Source organism: Cynoglossus semilaevis, chromosome 16 (assembly GCF_000523025.1).
Source record: "Cynoglossus semilaevis isolate Cse_v1.0 chromosome 16, Cse_v1.0, whole genome shotgun sequence".
NCBI classification, from domain to species: Eukaryota; Metazoa; Chordata; class Actinopteri; order Pleuronectiformes; family Cynoglossidae; genus Cynoglossus; species Cynoglossus semilaevis.
In genome coordinates this window covers 4,482,407-4,496,576 of record NC_024322.1, presented here as the reverse complement: position 1 = coordinate 4,496,576, position 14,170 = coordinate 4,482,407, and the positions used below count along the sequence as shown (strand labels likewise).

At 36.1% G+C, this 14,170-nt stretch overlaps 3 protein-coding genes and 1 long non-coding RNA gene across 7 annotated transcripts in view; 2 read left to right on the top strand and 2 right to left on the bottom strand.

The window, feature by feature from the left end:
• Positions 1–14,170, bottom strand: part of phf11 (PHD finger protein 11) — a 959,893-nt gene that overhangs the window by 75,728 nt on the left and 869,995 nt on the right. The window lies entirely within an intron of this gene.
• LOC103391730 (alpha-tectorin-like) lies at positions 132–8,571 on the top strand. The gene is made up of 19 exons (XM_008328118.3): positions 132–1,233; positions 1,710–1,776; positions 2,491–2,588; positions 2,932–3,159; positions 3,245–3,328; positions 3,739–3,844; positions 3,943–4,072; positions 4,198–4,441; positions 5,071–5,230; positions 5,377–5,464; positions 5,554–5,616; positions 5,943–6,145; positions 6,230–6,358; positions 6,622–6,809; positions 6,893–7,047; positions 7,137–7,382; positions 7,474–7,636; positions 7,769–7,864; positions 8,175–8,571. The coding sequence occupies exons 2-18, from the start codon at positions 1,734–1,736 to the stop codon at positions 7,862–7,864; spliced, it is 2,424 nt and encodes an 807-aa protein (XP_008326340.1). The 5' UTR covers positions 132–1,233; positions 1,710–1,733; the 3' UTR covers positions 8,175–8,571.
• Positions 3,066–14,170, bottom strand: part of LOC112488343 (uncharacterized) — a 43,113-nt gene continuing 32,008 nt past the window's right edge. The window contains exons 4-5 of the long non-coding RNA XR_003052315.1: positions 6,887–7,036; positions 3,066–3,135 (exon numbers count right to left, since the gene is read on the bottom strand). This is a non-coding gene — a long non-coding RNA (uncharacterized LOC112488343). The remainder of the gene's footprint in view (positions 3,136–6,886; positions 7,037–14,170) is intronic.
• Positions 12,018–13,928, top strand: LOC103391756 (trace amine-associated receptor 13c-like). Its single transcript, XM_008328155.2, has 2 exons — positions 12,018–12,546; positions 12,639–13,928. The coding sequence occupies exons 1-2, from the start codon at positions 12,380–12,382 to the stop codon at positions 13,456–13,458; spliced, it is 987 nt and encodes a 328-aa protein (XP_008326377.1). The 5' UTR covers positions 12,018–12,379; the 3' UTR covers positions 13,459–13,928.

The following is a 14,170-nucleotide window of genomic DNA, read 5'->3' as shown; positions in this document are numbered from 1 at the left end:
TTCTGACTAATGGATAATGGATAAATTGGATTTAGCCCCGCCCACAGACTTTGATGGGTGAGTTGGACTGACACCACACCGACCATGAACTGATTAATTAACTAGTGAAACAATTATGTTTTTTCCATTAAATGTAAATGTGTGTTTGGTATTTTAATTAATTAATAACTAATTAATTAATAATTTATTTAAATTATTTAGTGATTTATTTTTAATGTTGGGACTTTCAGTCCTCTATATAGCTGTTCCCTTCATAGACAAACAATCCTAAAGGACCTATACATTTCGAAATACCATTGCTTGTACTTTCGAGTTTGTTATGAATTCCATAAAAACTAAAATAATCTGTATTTTTCACTGCAAAAGATGGCCTTAAGCTTGGGGCCTCTGGTAATTACCTGTTTTACCTAATGTATGTTACAACACCTGCATAAATACAGTAAGTCAAAAGTTGCTCTTTAAAGTCACTAACACACTTTCACCACTTTTACACCACAGACTCCATATTTGATGCCCCAACAGAATTCTGGTATTTCATCAAAAATGTGAATATATACAGGGGGTCCTCAATTTAGCTCCCAACCCCACTGGCACTTTCCTCCTAATTGAATTCACACACAAAAAATATGTTTTTAAAACCAATCCGGATTTTGGTCAAGCCAGAACGTATCAACCAGTAAATCGACCAGTTTTACCACTTAGTTTTAGACAAAAAACTGTCTAAAAACTAGGAGACAATTTCCAACAGAAATTGTATTAAGTTTGGATCCTATCATTAATATTAAAATATACTTAAACATTATTAATCAATAAAAAGGTTTTAGGTTGGTGGAAAAAAAACTCAAACTTGTTAAATGCTAGATGGAATGAACCGCTAAGCTTGTTCCTTAACAATGTCCCTGATAATGACAGTTCAGAAGCAAAGATGAGTTTGACAGAAGACATTGTCTGACTGTCAGTTTGTCATCTCCGTCTGCTTTAGAAAACATCAGCTAATCATTAAGTATTTGGCGGAAGGAATGTTTCGTGAGAAAAGCCTGTTAGTTTGGTCACAAAAATCTGTGAGAATGTCTTCACTGGGGTGAGGAGACAAAGGCAGGCAAAAGCCAATGTTGCTACCGCAATTAGGCATTTAGAGAGAGAGAGGGAGAGAAAGCACACAAAGCAGACCAAGAGCCGAAGCCTTCACAGAGATAAGCCAAGATCCATAGGTTTACTCCACTTCTTCTGAGGGTAAGAACACCTTAAAAAGGTACAACTAAAAGTAATGATTTCAGAATATGATGATTTTCAGATAAGAGTAATCAAAATAGGAGCATTTTTCTCCCATCTTTTGTCAGTGCTAATAGAGAAATGCAAGGTTTGCTAGATACAAAATCACTGACCTTTATTTGTCCTTATCAATTATTAATAAGAGCCTTGGGTCTTGCAAAAGGTGAAGAGAACAGGTTAAACTGCCTGACCCATATTTATAAAAATGCTTTTTGTACAGCTAATTTTCCACCTTTTTATTTAATATAGCAATAACCATGTTACAGTATGATATCTGGATACCTGGAAACTAACTATGGGTTTAATTATCACTGAAAATATAAAACAAACTCTTATGCTGTCAGATATTTGAATTATAATGATATATTTTGTTTGGGTTTTTTTGATTTTCTACAAATGTACAGACAAATAAAGATTAAATTTGAACTACGTTACAGATTACACTCCAGTGGACCATCAGTATGTTCTACTGCATCCTACCACTGGTTCTCAGCTTGTTTGCAGGTAAATTAACTAAAACATCATCAAGTTAAATAAAACAAAACTGAATTCATCTGTTGACCCTAGATAAAACTATGTGATTTTTTAAAAATGCGACAGGAAAGCAAATGAGCAGATGTAACAAAACATTTACCACTTTTTTAAAACTTGGACGGATTAGGTAAATAATGGCTGGGCAATGTAGTGCAAAAAGTAACCACAGTACTCTATGAAATATCAGAAATCCCATGCACAAATATCGAGAACATGCAAACTACATACAGAAAGACAGGGGTTCGAACCAGTGAGCTTGATGAAGAGTGTTTTTAATAAGATTTGCCTTGGTGTAGCCTAGAGGGTGACTTATTTCTAATGAAATTATTAGCTAGTCTACTTGATAAAGCCATGCGTTTGGGGAAATTGGCACTGTAACTACATACACAGTGACACTGTCTACAAAGGAAGTTTGGAAGTCAAAAATCTGATTCTGCACGACTACAGGGAACCTGAGTGGAGCATGTACCATAGCTTGAGAATCACTCCAAATCCAACAAGAGCCAAATAAAAAGTATCTTTTTGGGAAGCTTGCCAAAAACAATTCTCACTTATTATGCACACTATGTTATGTATAAGTGTTGTCTTTGCCATATTCTACTTTACTCTACTTCTTCTATTTTTAAATATTAAAGAAATATTAACAAAGTATATAATTTAATATAATTTTCTCCTTACCGTCAGGTGCTGCTGCAACAAACCAGGCTTTCACTAGTTATGGTGAGATGGACATCACTTCCTGTCCCATCACCTACTTTGGAAAGAAATATGACAAAGTCTACGTAAGTATTATATAGTAAGGCAAATATTAGGTGTACCTTTAAGAATTTAGAGAAACTAACAGCTTAATTAACAATGCCCAGAATTTTATTCTTGTAAAGTTCATTTAACACTTTGACTTCACCAACAAATGTTATTTTTCTTTAACTTATACATCTAGGATAATAAATACCTGACGTACATATCGTAAATGTTTTTTTTAAAAGAAAATTTAAAAAACAATTCTGTTTAATTTTGTTGTTTGTTGTTTCCAGATGCAAAACAGGTGATTTAAATAATTATGTGAGGGATATGTTGAATATTTGTTGGATATAATAAACATCAAGACTATATTTATTACTATAGGCGACCTTCAATGATAGCAAATTTGCAGTTTGCTTCAATGGCCACTACAATGCTGGAATCCAAAATGACTGTATCCTGATGTCTGGAGGAACAGCAGATAGAGGAGACCTGAAAATATTTACCAAAGAAATCCCAATAGGATCAGGGGTCCATGAACTTCTCCCAAGCCTTTCATCTCCTGGAAAATGTGTCAATGTCATCCCACTGAAAGATAGTCAACAAACCGATGTGAGTTCTTCATATCTGGAGGTTTTAGTTTCTGCTTAATCTTGTGTATTGTAGTAATAAAGTATTTCTGGATTTTTGGTTACAGATTGAACAAGTTGAACTTGGTAATTTTGGAAATCAAGCAATTCTGGCAATCAGGACTTACTCCGGATACACACCAGTTAATATGGTCAGTTTAATGGTTAAATTATCATTCAGTTGCTATAGTTGTAATGTTTTTGAATAAACACTGTAGCTTAACTGACAGAAAATCACCCAACAAAGTTATATATGTTCTATATATTTAAAGAAATTGTAACAGTAATTTGAAGCCTAGAAGGTGAATGTGACTTTTTTTTTGCATAACAGAGCAGTCAGGACACTGTGTAAAGCCCTATTTGCATGCCAATGTGTCCTTCAGAAATACGCAATAAAATACTAATCAACTGATTAGCCTCCCCAAATCGGTGGAATTTAGACATAAAATATTTGAAATATGAGATTTTCACTGTAATGAAACAGGATGGACGGAAATAAAATTAATAGAGAAAAGCTAACGATAGAGCTTTTTTCATCACTATTTCTCTTGACCCTTTCCAGGATGCTGACACACAAGTCAATGGCCTAACAATTTCTAAAAAGACATTTCAAACATCACAAACAATGTCAGGTGTCATCACAGATATTAGTGGTTGTAGACACTCAGGTTAGTACATATCAAAACAACACAAGTCCTCAAAGAGAAGACCATGACAATTCAGATGGCCTTTTTTTCAACCAAATTATCTTTCATTACATCTTCAGGTGTTGTGTACAAGCCAAACACATCACAGAAAATCCCAAGCATTTGCTCTACAGTTACCTGTGGTGCAAATGGAGTCGTCACTGCTGTCAGTGACTGTGATCCCACAGAGCACTGTGATGGCAATGGAGGGTAAATATTTCATACTGTATATTACTTCACAGTATTTGCATATTTCATACTGTAAATTATATCACAGTATCTGCATATATCAGTCTTAAAGTATCGCAAATTGTGTCATTTTCTGTCTCCACCAGTTGCGTCTTCAACAGCATCTGCACTGTGACTGGCTTTACAATCATCGATTTTCCCGGCCGTGTCCACTTTGTTCCTGACCGCTGTGGGTACATTCTCTTAAAGTCAACGCCTATCTCTGGCCTTCAAGTGCTGGGAGTTTTCCAGGAGAGACGGCGGAAAGATGTCAGCTTTTTAGAAAGAGTGATAATAAAGATGGAGAGCACAGGAGCTCAAATCTCTCTGGAACAAGGGGGGAGAGTCTTGGTACGTTTTTTGAAGAAGCTAAAAATGGTCAATACTGAATTAAATTAAAAGTAATTTATAGATATTATTCAGAAACAGAATAAAAAATACATTATTCGTCCCCAAGATTAAACTGTTGTTGTTACAGGTGGTCCTGCAAGTAGATTTGACAGGAGAAATGTACTTATAAGAAATAGAGACCAATATTTATTTTTAAATACAAATTAATATTAATAAATAAATAAGTACAGGCAATTGTTGAAAGGGATATTGTCAATGTTGCTCCCTTATAGTAAAGGTCATTACAAACAGAATTTTATGGAATGGGGGCAGAATCTTTCATTTTTACAAGTTTCTAACTCATCAGGCATCTGATACAGAACTGTATTAATGCCATTGTTGTGCAGCCCATCTCAGTTCTGATTGGGATGGGCTTATGGTAAATTCATCTTAAGCTAAATTGATAGATTGCTTACAAAGCTTCTATTTTACAGTTGAGTCTATAACCAAATGGTAAAACGTGAAATTAAACAACAATAAAAATAGATAATGCACCACCTTAGTACAGTTCATGTATGCAAATATTTAAGTTGTTTTACTGTAATAATGAGACCATGTGTTTAATCAAGCCTTGATTACTCTGTTTAAAGCTGAACAATAAAAACGTGCAGCAGCTGACACCTGTGGCCTCCATCGTCCAGGGTGTAGAACTTTCTAGGAACCAGAGTGGGATAACGGCAAAGATATCTGGGTCTTCTTATACTGTTTATGTCCATTTTGATGGGGAAATTGCCCTTATTCACATGACAGGTACGTCTAGATTTACGTACAAACATTTCTTATGAAATACATTGCTCAGTAGTGAGATAACACTTGAGTGCTACTTCTAAAAACAGCAGATATCCCTTGTAGAGAAAGTTTTATAACCAGTCACAGTCTCTCTTTGAATTCCCCAGGACCAAGTGGAACAGAGGTGCAGGGATTATGTGGCAGTGCCAACACTACTTTAGGGGTAGAAAAAGCAGCTGAGCACAGTGACAGTGGGTAAGAGCTTAAACACAATCTTTAACTTGATGCTGTTGCTGCACAGGTGAAATGAGACAAAATAATCATATCTTGTCTGTTGTCCACAGCTGTGATGTACAACAAAGCCAACCTGTCGACAGTTCAATTGACTGCCCATCCGCAACTGAATGGTAACTATAGCATGCAGATTGACCTATATATTCGTTGTACATTCATTTAACTACTTAAGGTTTAAAAGTAGGCTGATTCCTCACTACTTTGTTAGGTCAGTTACCATCCCATATATAATGTCTCAGTGGGTCAGAACTAGTAAAACCTGGTAGCCAACATTTAGAAAAAAGTTCAGTTGTGGACTGTACTTTTAACTACATCAAAATGTTTAACGATGTGTAGAAAACACATACAATACTTTTGGATGTACATTATTTGTCTAATAGATCTAATATTTATTTTGATCTTTTTCCTCCCCATATTTTTCCTTGCTCTTCTAAAACAGGTGTAATGTTTTGAAGGAGGCTCCCTTTTATGCTTGCAATGCTCACATTGACCCAGAGCCCTACATTAGCGCCTGCACAGAAATGCTTTGCAAGTACCCTCCAGTTGATGGTCTTCGATGCCAGTTTATGGAGGCATATGTCAAAAGCTGCAGCTACCACAGCAACGTCAATGTGGAGGGATGGGAGTCAGACGCCACCTGCTGTACGGCTATTTTGTGCCTGGTCTATAAAGTTCATGTTTTGCTTATTATTTTAGTTAATTCTATGTCTGCATCGTTATTTGCAGCTATTCACGACTTTTGTCAAGACATGTACTGCAGTGATCATGAGTTCTGTGGTAGGCACTACACTGGAGAAGCTGGCTGCCTCTGCCGCGCTCTTTTTGCCTCTCCATATAAAGCAACAGGAACCTTTGGTGAGTTACATAAAAAAAAAAAAAACTGTTCTGAAGTTTACTATAAAATTAAACCAATGGTTTCAATAGAGACTGGCAAGGGCTGTGTGTAAAAATGTTTATTATTATCAAAAGTAATTATGAAACATTTCCCACAAATATATATATATACAAAATAAATATATAAATATATATATATAGACATATATATATATATATATATATATCAACAGGTTCAAATATACCAGCTAAAATGACCTTTGTGTTGTGATATGGGGGTTTAGGAGAACCAACGGTCTGTGAGAAAGAGTCTGCTTCGATTAGTCTGGCCAAGTGTCTCTTGGAAGATCAAAGCATTAACTACCGTAACCTAAAACTTAATGACCAGACCTGCCAAGGTGAATTGGACAGTGAAACCCACATGGTGACTTTCTATTTTGACGGGAACAGATCTTGTGGGACTGTGATCACAGTGGGTATATCTTACACGTTACACAATGCACACAAACTGCTGTAATTCTTGTATACAGAGAACATTTGTTTGTTTACCTTCAGACAAATGGCAGCCGGATCGCCTACAAGAACACCATCATGACTCCAGGTGCCACCATCCCAGGCGTCATCAGTCGTAAGAGTCAAGTGCAGATAGACCTCACATGTTGTTATAGTCAGCCAGATATTAAAAGCCTGGGTATCACCCTGCAAGACAGGTTTGTAAAAATGATATGAAAAAGACATGGAATGGTTTTGGGTTAAAGAGTAAGACATGTTTTCATAAAGAATGCACATGGTTTTCCAGTTCTGTGACTCAACAGATAGTTTCTGGACAATGGAGTTATAATCTCACAATGGAAGCTTACACCAATACTGAAACAAAGAAAGCCCTTGGAAACAATGATAAAGTTCTTCTGAATCAGAAAATATGGGTGGATTTGAAGACAGAAGGATTGGATAAAGGGATGGTGGCTGTGGTGGTGGAGTCCTGCTGGGGAACCAATGAGCCCTTACCAAGTTCAAGCCTGAAATATGACATTATCATTGATGGGTGAGAATCACAGATCTACTGATTTGTTGATTTTGTTGTTGCTGCTAGTTTATCCATGTAATTTTTGCTTTTGGGTTACTTTTGTGTGCAGCTGCCCTAACCCAGCTGACAACACTGTCCAGGTTATGGGCAATGGAAGGGGAAGTTCTACAACCTTTTTTTTTAATGCATTCCAATTTACTGGCAAGAATCGCAACGTCTTCTTACACTGCAGAGTGAGACTGTGCGTCCAGCGGGACAATGATTGCATACCGGTAGGTGGTCCTGGTTTGTTAGCAACTAAGTTAGTCCAGAAACATGCATCTTTATGTTAATAAAAGTTACCATTTCGCTATTGCAGCATATGCAAACTTGAACATAATACTAAATTTCTTTGTTTTAATTAGACATGCGGTGGGCAAACCACAAGGAGGCGCAGATCTATTATGAAAAGATATGAGGACAAAAACCCAGGTCTCATCAACTTGGTCTGGACATACTGAGTAAGTGCAAATAAACATTTCTTTTTAAACAACTGTTTATATCTTCTTGTATATTTTTGTTTTGCAATTTAAAAATAATTAAATATAATGTCTTTACTGGTTTTAGACTGAACACAACCTAAATTCATCTTCAGTGGATTAAACTTTCATTATAAATCCAGCAATCCAGAGAGTTTTGACTAAACTTACATTTTTATTTTTGTGACCCTATTGCCACTCCAGAACTTTTGTTGGGGAGTTGGACTCTGGGGACTCAAAACAGATTTGGATATTATCAACTTACTATAGCATTAAATTTCCATCTTCTTAGGTCAACCCATGAAGACCAGCTCAAGCTCAAGACACAAGCTTCACACAAGTGGGCTGTTTTCTTTCAAATCTATTCTATAAATGTATATAAAAAAAATCAGTTTCTTTCTAGCCCTTAAGTATATCAGCTCTGAGGTGGAGGGTAAAAGTCAAGGTAAAGTGTTTAACAATTATTTAATTTGATGGTTAAGGCTGTGGTAACAATCAAACCAAATTATAAGTCCCCATGTTCTGTGGGGATCGGGTTTCCATGTATATTCAAATAAAATAAAAATTTGAATTGAATGGTTTCGGATCATTCTTTACTGAAAAAGTCAGGGAACTTTTCTTCTCTTCCTACACAAAGTATATTTTCAGGTCTAGGCTTTGTTGTTCTAAAAATATCCCTTTTCTTTTATTCACATAAGAAACAACAAGGTTAATTAGTAAAAAAAAACATTAGACACAAATCCAAGGCTTTTATCAATGCCCTTTGACACTGAACCTTGAATATAACTTAATTCAAAAGGTGATATTTGTTAACGTAGTGTGTTGAATTAAATTGGTCAAATATTAACACAAGTCACAAATAATGAAAAAAAACAATCGCTGTCTCATTTCAAATAATACTACACCAAACAAATGCACACATGTAAGTCCACATGCACACAGTACACACTAGTGTGCAGCTCATTAGCCAACTGCTGTTTACATCTGTGACCGTAAACACCGTAAACACCGTTTTCACACTTGCTTTCATTAGTGTGCTATAATGAAACCACTGTGACAACAGGTGTGTGGACTGCACACACATACTCAAGCATCAATAAAATGATGCAATCATGTCAGCAAATCAAGTAACTATGTAATGTTATTGTTTTTGCCCTCAAAATCTTTGTCCAGCTTCCTAATGAGGATATTAAATCATAAATAATTTAAGTTTAATTTACTAATTGACAGCTTCATTATTACTTTTGTTACATGGAACACTCTTCTAACAGTTCAGTAGAAGTACACATTTAAGATGAAAACTTCTGAGACCCTTCACCTCTAATTTGCCCCTGGACGTTTACTGACTCTTGTTGTGTCAGTTGTTGCTAATGGCAGCACCCCTCGGTGGCGGACACTGTTTTCACACCTGTCTGCACTGATGTCAAGAAACCACTTGCAATGCAATCAAAGGTGTTGCATCACAACAAAATATTGTCAAAGTTTTTTTTATTTATAATGAACAAGTGAGGACACCTTTCATTTAGCATAAAAAGTAGTGGTAACTTATTTTAAACAAGGATAGTCTATTTTTCATTTAATTTCAAGTAAATCCATATGTATACAGTATATGCCTCTGGAAAAATAAAGGAACTTTACACTAACTGTATAGTAAGATCTCAATCAATATGTTGCTTCAAGCTCTTTTTAACTAGAATTATTATCTAATTAAGAGAGACATAGAGCATATAAAGAAACGGCATGAACTGCTGCCCATGTGGCTGCTGCTACTAACTGGAAACAACATTTACAAAAATGATCTTACGGTCATTATTTTGTATGTTGAATTGTAAAGTGCAGTATTTAAGTATAATAGAGTCGCACTGTGAATAGACTGTACCCCATAGGTAAGTTCAATGGGTGTTTTCTAATGCATCATATAAAGTAAATTTGATATGCACATAATTATGGCTATCTGCTTCTTATTTAAAACAATAACATTTTACGTGCTAATATTAGTTAACAATTCATAATTTAGGATTATATTCTTAAACTAAAGTAGCTGGTCATAGTTTCCAACTGTGGCTAAGTAGTTCTCAACTTGCACCACCTTGCATACCTAGCTTGATTGGCTTTTGTTTATATCACCAAAGCAATTATTGTGAAACACTTTTAATTATTGTGAAAGACAAAAAGCTAATAATATCAATATTAAATTACTTCTATTTAAACTTTATTCAAACCAAAATTTTAAAGGACTAAGCCTTTGATTAGGATTGTTAAGAATGATTCTGTGGTTGACTGTTTGCGTAGCATATTAATACTCCTAAGTCTTGTTAAAAAAAAAAAAGGCAACCAAGAGAATATCAGTTCTTTGGCATATGTGTTTCTCTGCAGTCTGATGTCTAACTCTTATAGTGACCGATGTCTTCCAACATACATAAGGCACATAAAAACAGCCAAAAGCATTACAGTACAGTACAATCATAAAATCCCATCACTGACATTTATTAACCACAAATGTCTATATTTAATGAAGCTCTTACTATTATTAAATTTACTATACGATTTTTAATCTAACAACTTATTGCCATCTTCAAATCATCAGCATTTATTATTCTATGTAACACTATGGTCTCAAAAGATTAGAAAGAACTTCCATTGTGAAGTTATGACATTCATGTTAACTCCTATTTTTTGACACAACACAACCATAAACAGATTTTGCGTATGCTTATTATATACCTTTAAATGAAGTACTGTCTTCCTAGCCTGGAATTAGCCAGAGCCACAGTGAAAGCGGCCTCTTTAAGTTAGCATCTGGGTTATTAGCTTTCACTCATTCATAAACAACTGAGTTTTACATTTTCACATCCCATATTAGCAAAGGCTACCTTAAAATTTACCTCACCAATAACGTTTGTTTAACTGTGGTTCATTTCCCCTTTTGTAAATACAGTTATACTACTTATTACTTCTTTTAGAAGTAGTTTGTCCGCCATCTTGATTTACTAGATCTTCACAGAATCCGCGGGGACGCGGACCAAGCTGTCGTTACGTTTGTCTCTGTTCAAAGTTATGTAACAACTAACGACACGTCACAGTCATTGTCTAATACCTTGAAATTTGTCATATCACTTTCACTTGCCATCACGTTCATTACATTACTTTAGTACTTTACCTGAGACAACAGTAGCCAACACAACAGTCCTTAGGCATCTATCTTTCTGTGGGCCTCCGCCGCTGTCTGACGTAACTCTTAGAGACAGGCGCCATTCATCGATATTATTATTAACACAGCGCCCTCTGTTGACCACTTCGAATACCTTTTTAGACCTTATCAGATATGCTTAATAGAAATCAAAGCGATGGCATTCAAAATAATAACGTCAGCAACGAATAATTTAGACGTCTGTATTTATTTTATTATTAAGTATTATAAGTATATTTTCTGTCTTTCTCTAAAAGCATTTATAATATGTAAAAAACATATAATGCCTACATACAAAATATTGCCTAGACCCTCCCAGAAAAATAAGAACAGAAGCGAAGATAAGTCAAAATTAGTTTTTATATATATATATATATATATATATATCCCATTATATTATATATTCTTGGGTTGCAAACTTATCATGGTGGGGTTCATCTATCCCACTAATCCTAGGAGCTAAGTTGTCTGTCAGTAGACCCCCTAGGACCATAAATAACTATTAATTCAATTCTCCCTTGCACAAATGGGGTTACTGTGGTGTGCTGGGGGTGCAACACATCACCGACTGGAAAAGCTGAAGAAGTCTGGCTTTGCTATTGGAAGAAGAGAACTGCTCACTATCCTGGATAATGCCAATCATCCTCTGCACACTGTCATCAACAATTATCAACAATACGTGCAATAACCACAATTTCTATATACTGATGCTCTTCCTGGTATCCTGTATGTGTATATATATATATTTATATATAGTATACTGTATATACTGTATGTATATGTATATGTATATATATGCACACTGTATGCACACTGCTCCCCGGCCACTTGAGCTGCCCCCTGCTCACATTGGTGATGGGTAAAACGCAGAGGTCACATTTCGTTGACTCTGTCCCTCTTCTTATGGCCTTCCCACCTGTGAGTAGGACCAAAATGGCTCAGGTGAAGTGTGAACTGGATAGTGGCCAAAGCAGATGCCCTGATGTCCCAAAGTTAAGGAAAATGACAATGACAATAAACAGTTCAGCAGATAAAGTATGTTAACATTTGTGTGCAGTGCTTTATTATCTATTTTCCTCTAAACATGCACAAATGGTGTTCCAAAACTATAATTGTGTTTTTAGATGAGAAAGCGACCGATGTAAATCTTAGGAGTTGTATTATTCTGCATCACAGAAAGAGGCTTTGATTGGATGAATGAAAAGGAGGAGGAGCAGGGAGAACACCATATAACAGTTTGACGCGTTTCAGTATTGCTCCAAAATAAGCTGCCATTGCTCTTCATCCGTTTCTTCTTCTCTTTGGCAATGGAGATGCTGGAATCTGAATTCTGCATTCAAGACTTCAACAACTCCTGCAAGAGGCCATCACAACCGTACAGTGAAGCCATGATAATCTATACCGTGCTGTCCTCCATTTCCTTGGTCACTGTGGTACTTAACCTGCTGGTCATCATCTCCATCTCACACTTTCGGTACTTACTGACTTTTATTCCATAAAATGTTTTGACGCCATTGAAAGATGTTGTAAATATTGTGCTTCAGTCATTGATAATGTTCTTTGCAGGCAGCTCCACACTCCCACCAACCTTCTTATGTTCTCTCTGGCTGTCGCCGACCTCCTTGTGGGTTTATTGTTGATGCCCGTGGAAATCATCTATGTGGAAGCCTGCTGGCTTCTTGGTGACATTCTTTGCATTTTATACTATATTGTTGACTACATCATAACCTCCTCCTCAGTAGCCAGCATGGTCTTCATATCAATTGACCGTTACATAGCCATTTGTGACCCTTTGCATTACAGCACCAAAGTAACTAAGAGAAGAGCAAAAATTCTTGTGTGTCTCTCCTGGGTTTGTTCCTTCTTATACAGAGTTCTACTTTTAGCTGATCATCTGACACATCCAGGAATGTCTAACTCCTGCACAGGGGAGTGTGTCGTTGTCATCAACTATGTTGCAGGTCTGGTAGACCTTGTTTTCACCTTTATCATCCCCATAACCATCATCGTTATATTGTATTTGAGAGTGTTCATGGTGGCTTTCTCCCATGCCCGAGCCATACGCGCTCACATTGCAGCTTTTACATTACAGGGCTCAGGTGCTGTGACTGTGAAAAAAACTGAAATAAAAGCCGCCTGGACTCTGGGCATGGTTGTCATTGTGTTTTTGATCTGCTTTTGTCCCTACTACTACCCGGTTCTTGTCGGTGAGGAAACATCAGTCGATGCCTCGTCTGCAGCAGTTGAGATCTGGCTGGCACATTTTAACTCATGTTTAAACCCTATCATTTATGCCTTTTTTTATCCATGGTTTAGAAGCTGCATTAAACACATCGTGACCCTTCAAATACTGAAGCCAGGCTCCAGGGACACGAGAGTGCTGTGACGATGCACAAAGAAAGACTGGAATGTTATGAATCAAAAACTTCCACTCTAAATGCAAACATGATATTATAATGTACATGTGTACAAAACCATATAGTTGTATATTAAGATGTTTTACTCTGACCTATACTGCTCTGTATTTGCCTATGACACGTAGGATTGGATTTTATGTGCGTAAAATGACATGGTCTTGTAGATTGCTGTAGGTATGCTTTTCTACCAACAATAACATTTTGAAAAACTGCACACTAGAGGTTGTCCCCAGTCTTTTCTAATTCTTTATAATGACTGAGTGCAGTTAACTCAGTCATATTTCATTCACTAGAGTTCAATTTACACCATCATTTACAGGGCACAGATTACTATAAGGATTTCTGAAAACTTCTTTCTTGTCCACCTCTCCATGTTTTTCACCATATTATCTTCTATTGAGCTGCAGAAATATCACACTGAAATCAAAATCTACTCCAAATCATTGTGTGTTTTCTGTATTGCACATTTCATGCTTTCTATGTTTATACATGTTAAAACTGTATTGCACATTTAATGCTTTCTATGTTTATACATGTTAAAAAAAAAACCTATATCCTCGCTTTGTATTGAATAAAATGACTTGAATCACTTATATGTTACTCCTGCACTGACAGCCTACCACCACAGCCATGTGCCGCTGCTTTTGGACTATTGTCTATTGTTATTTTATCTAAATTATT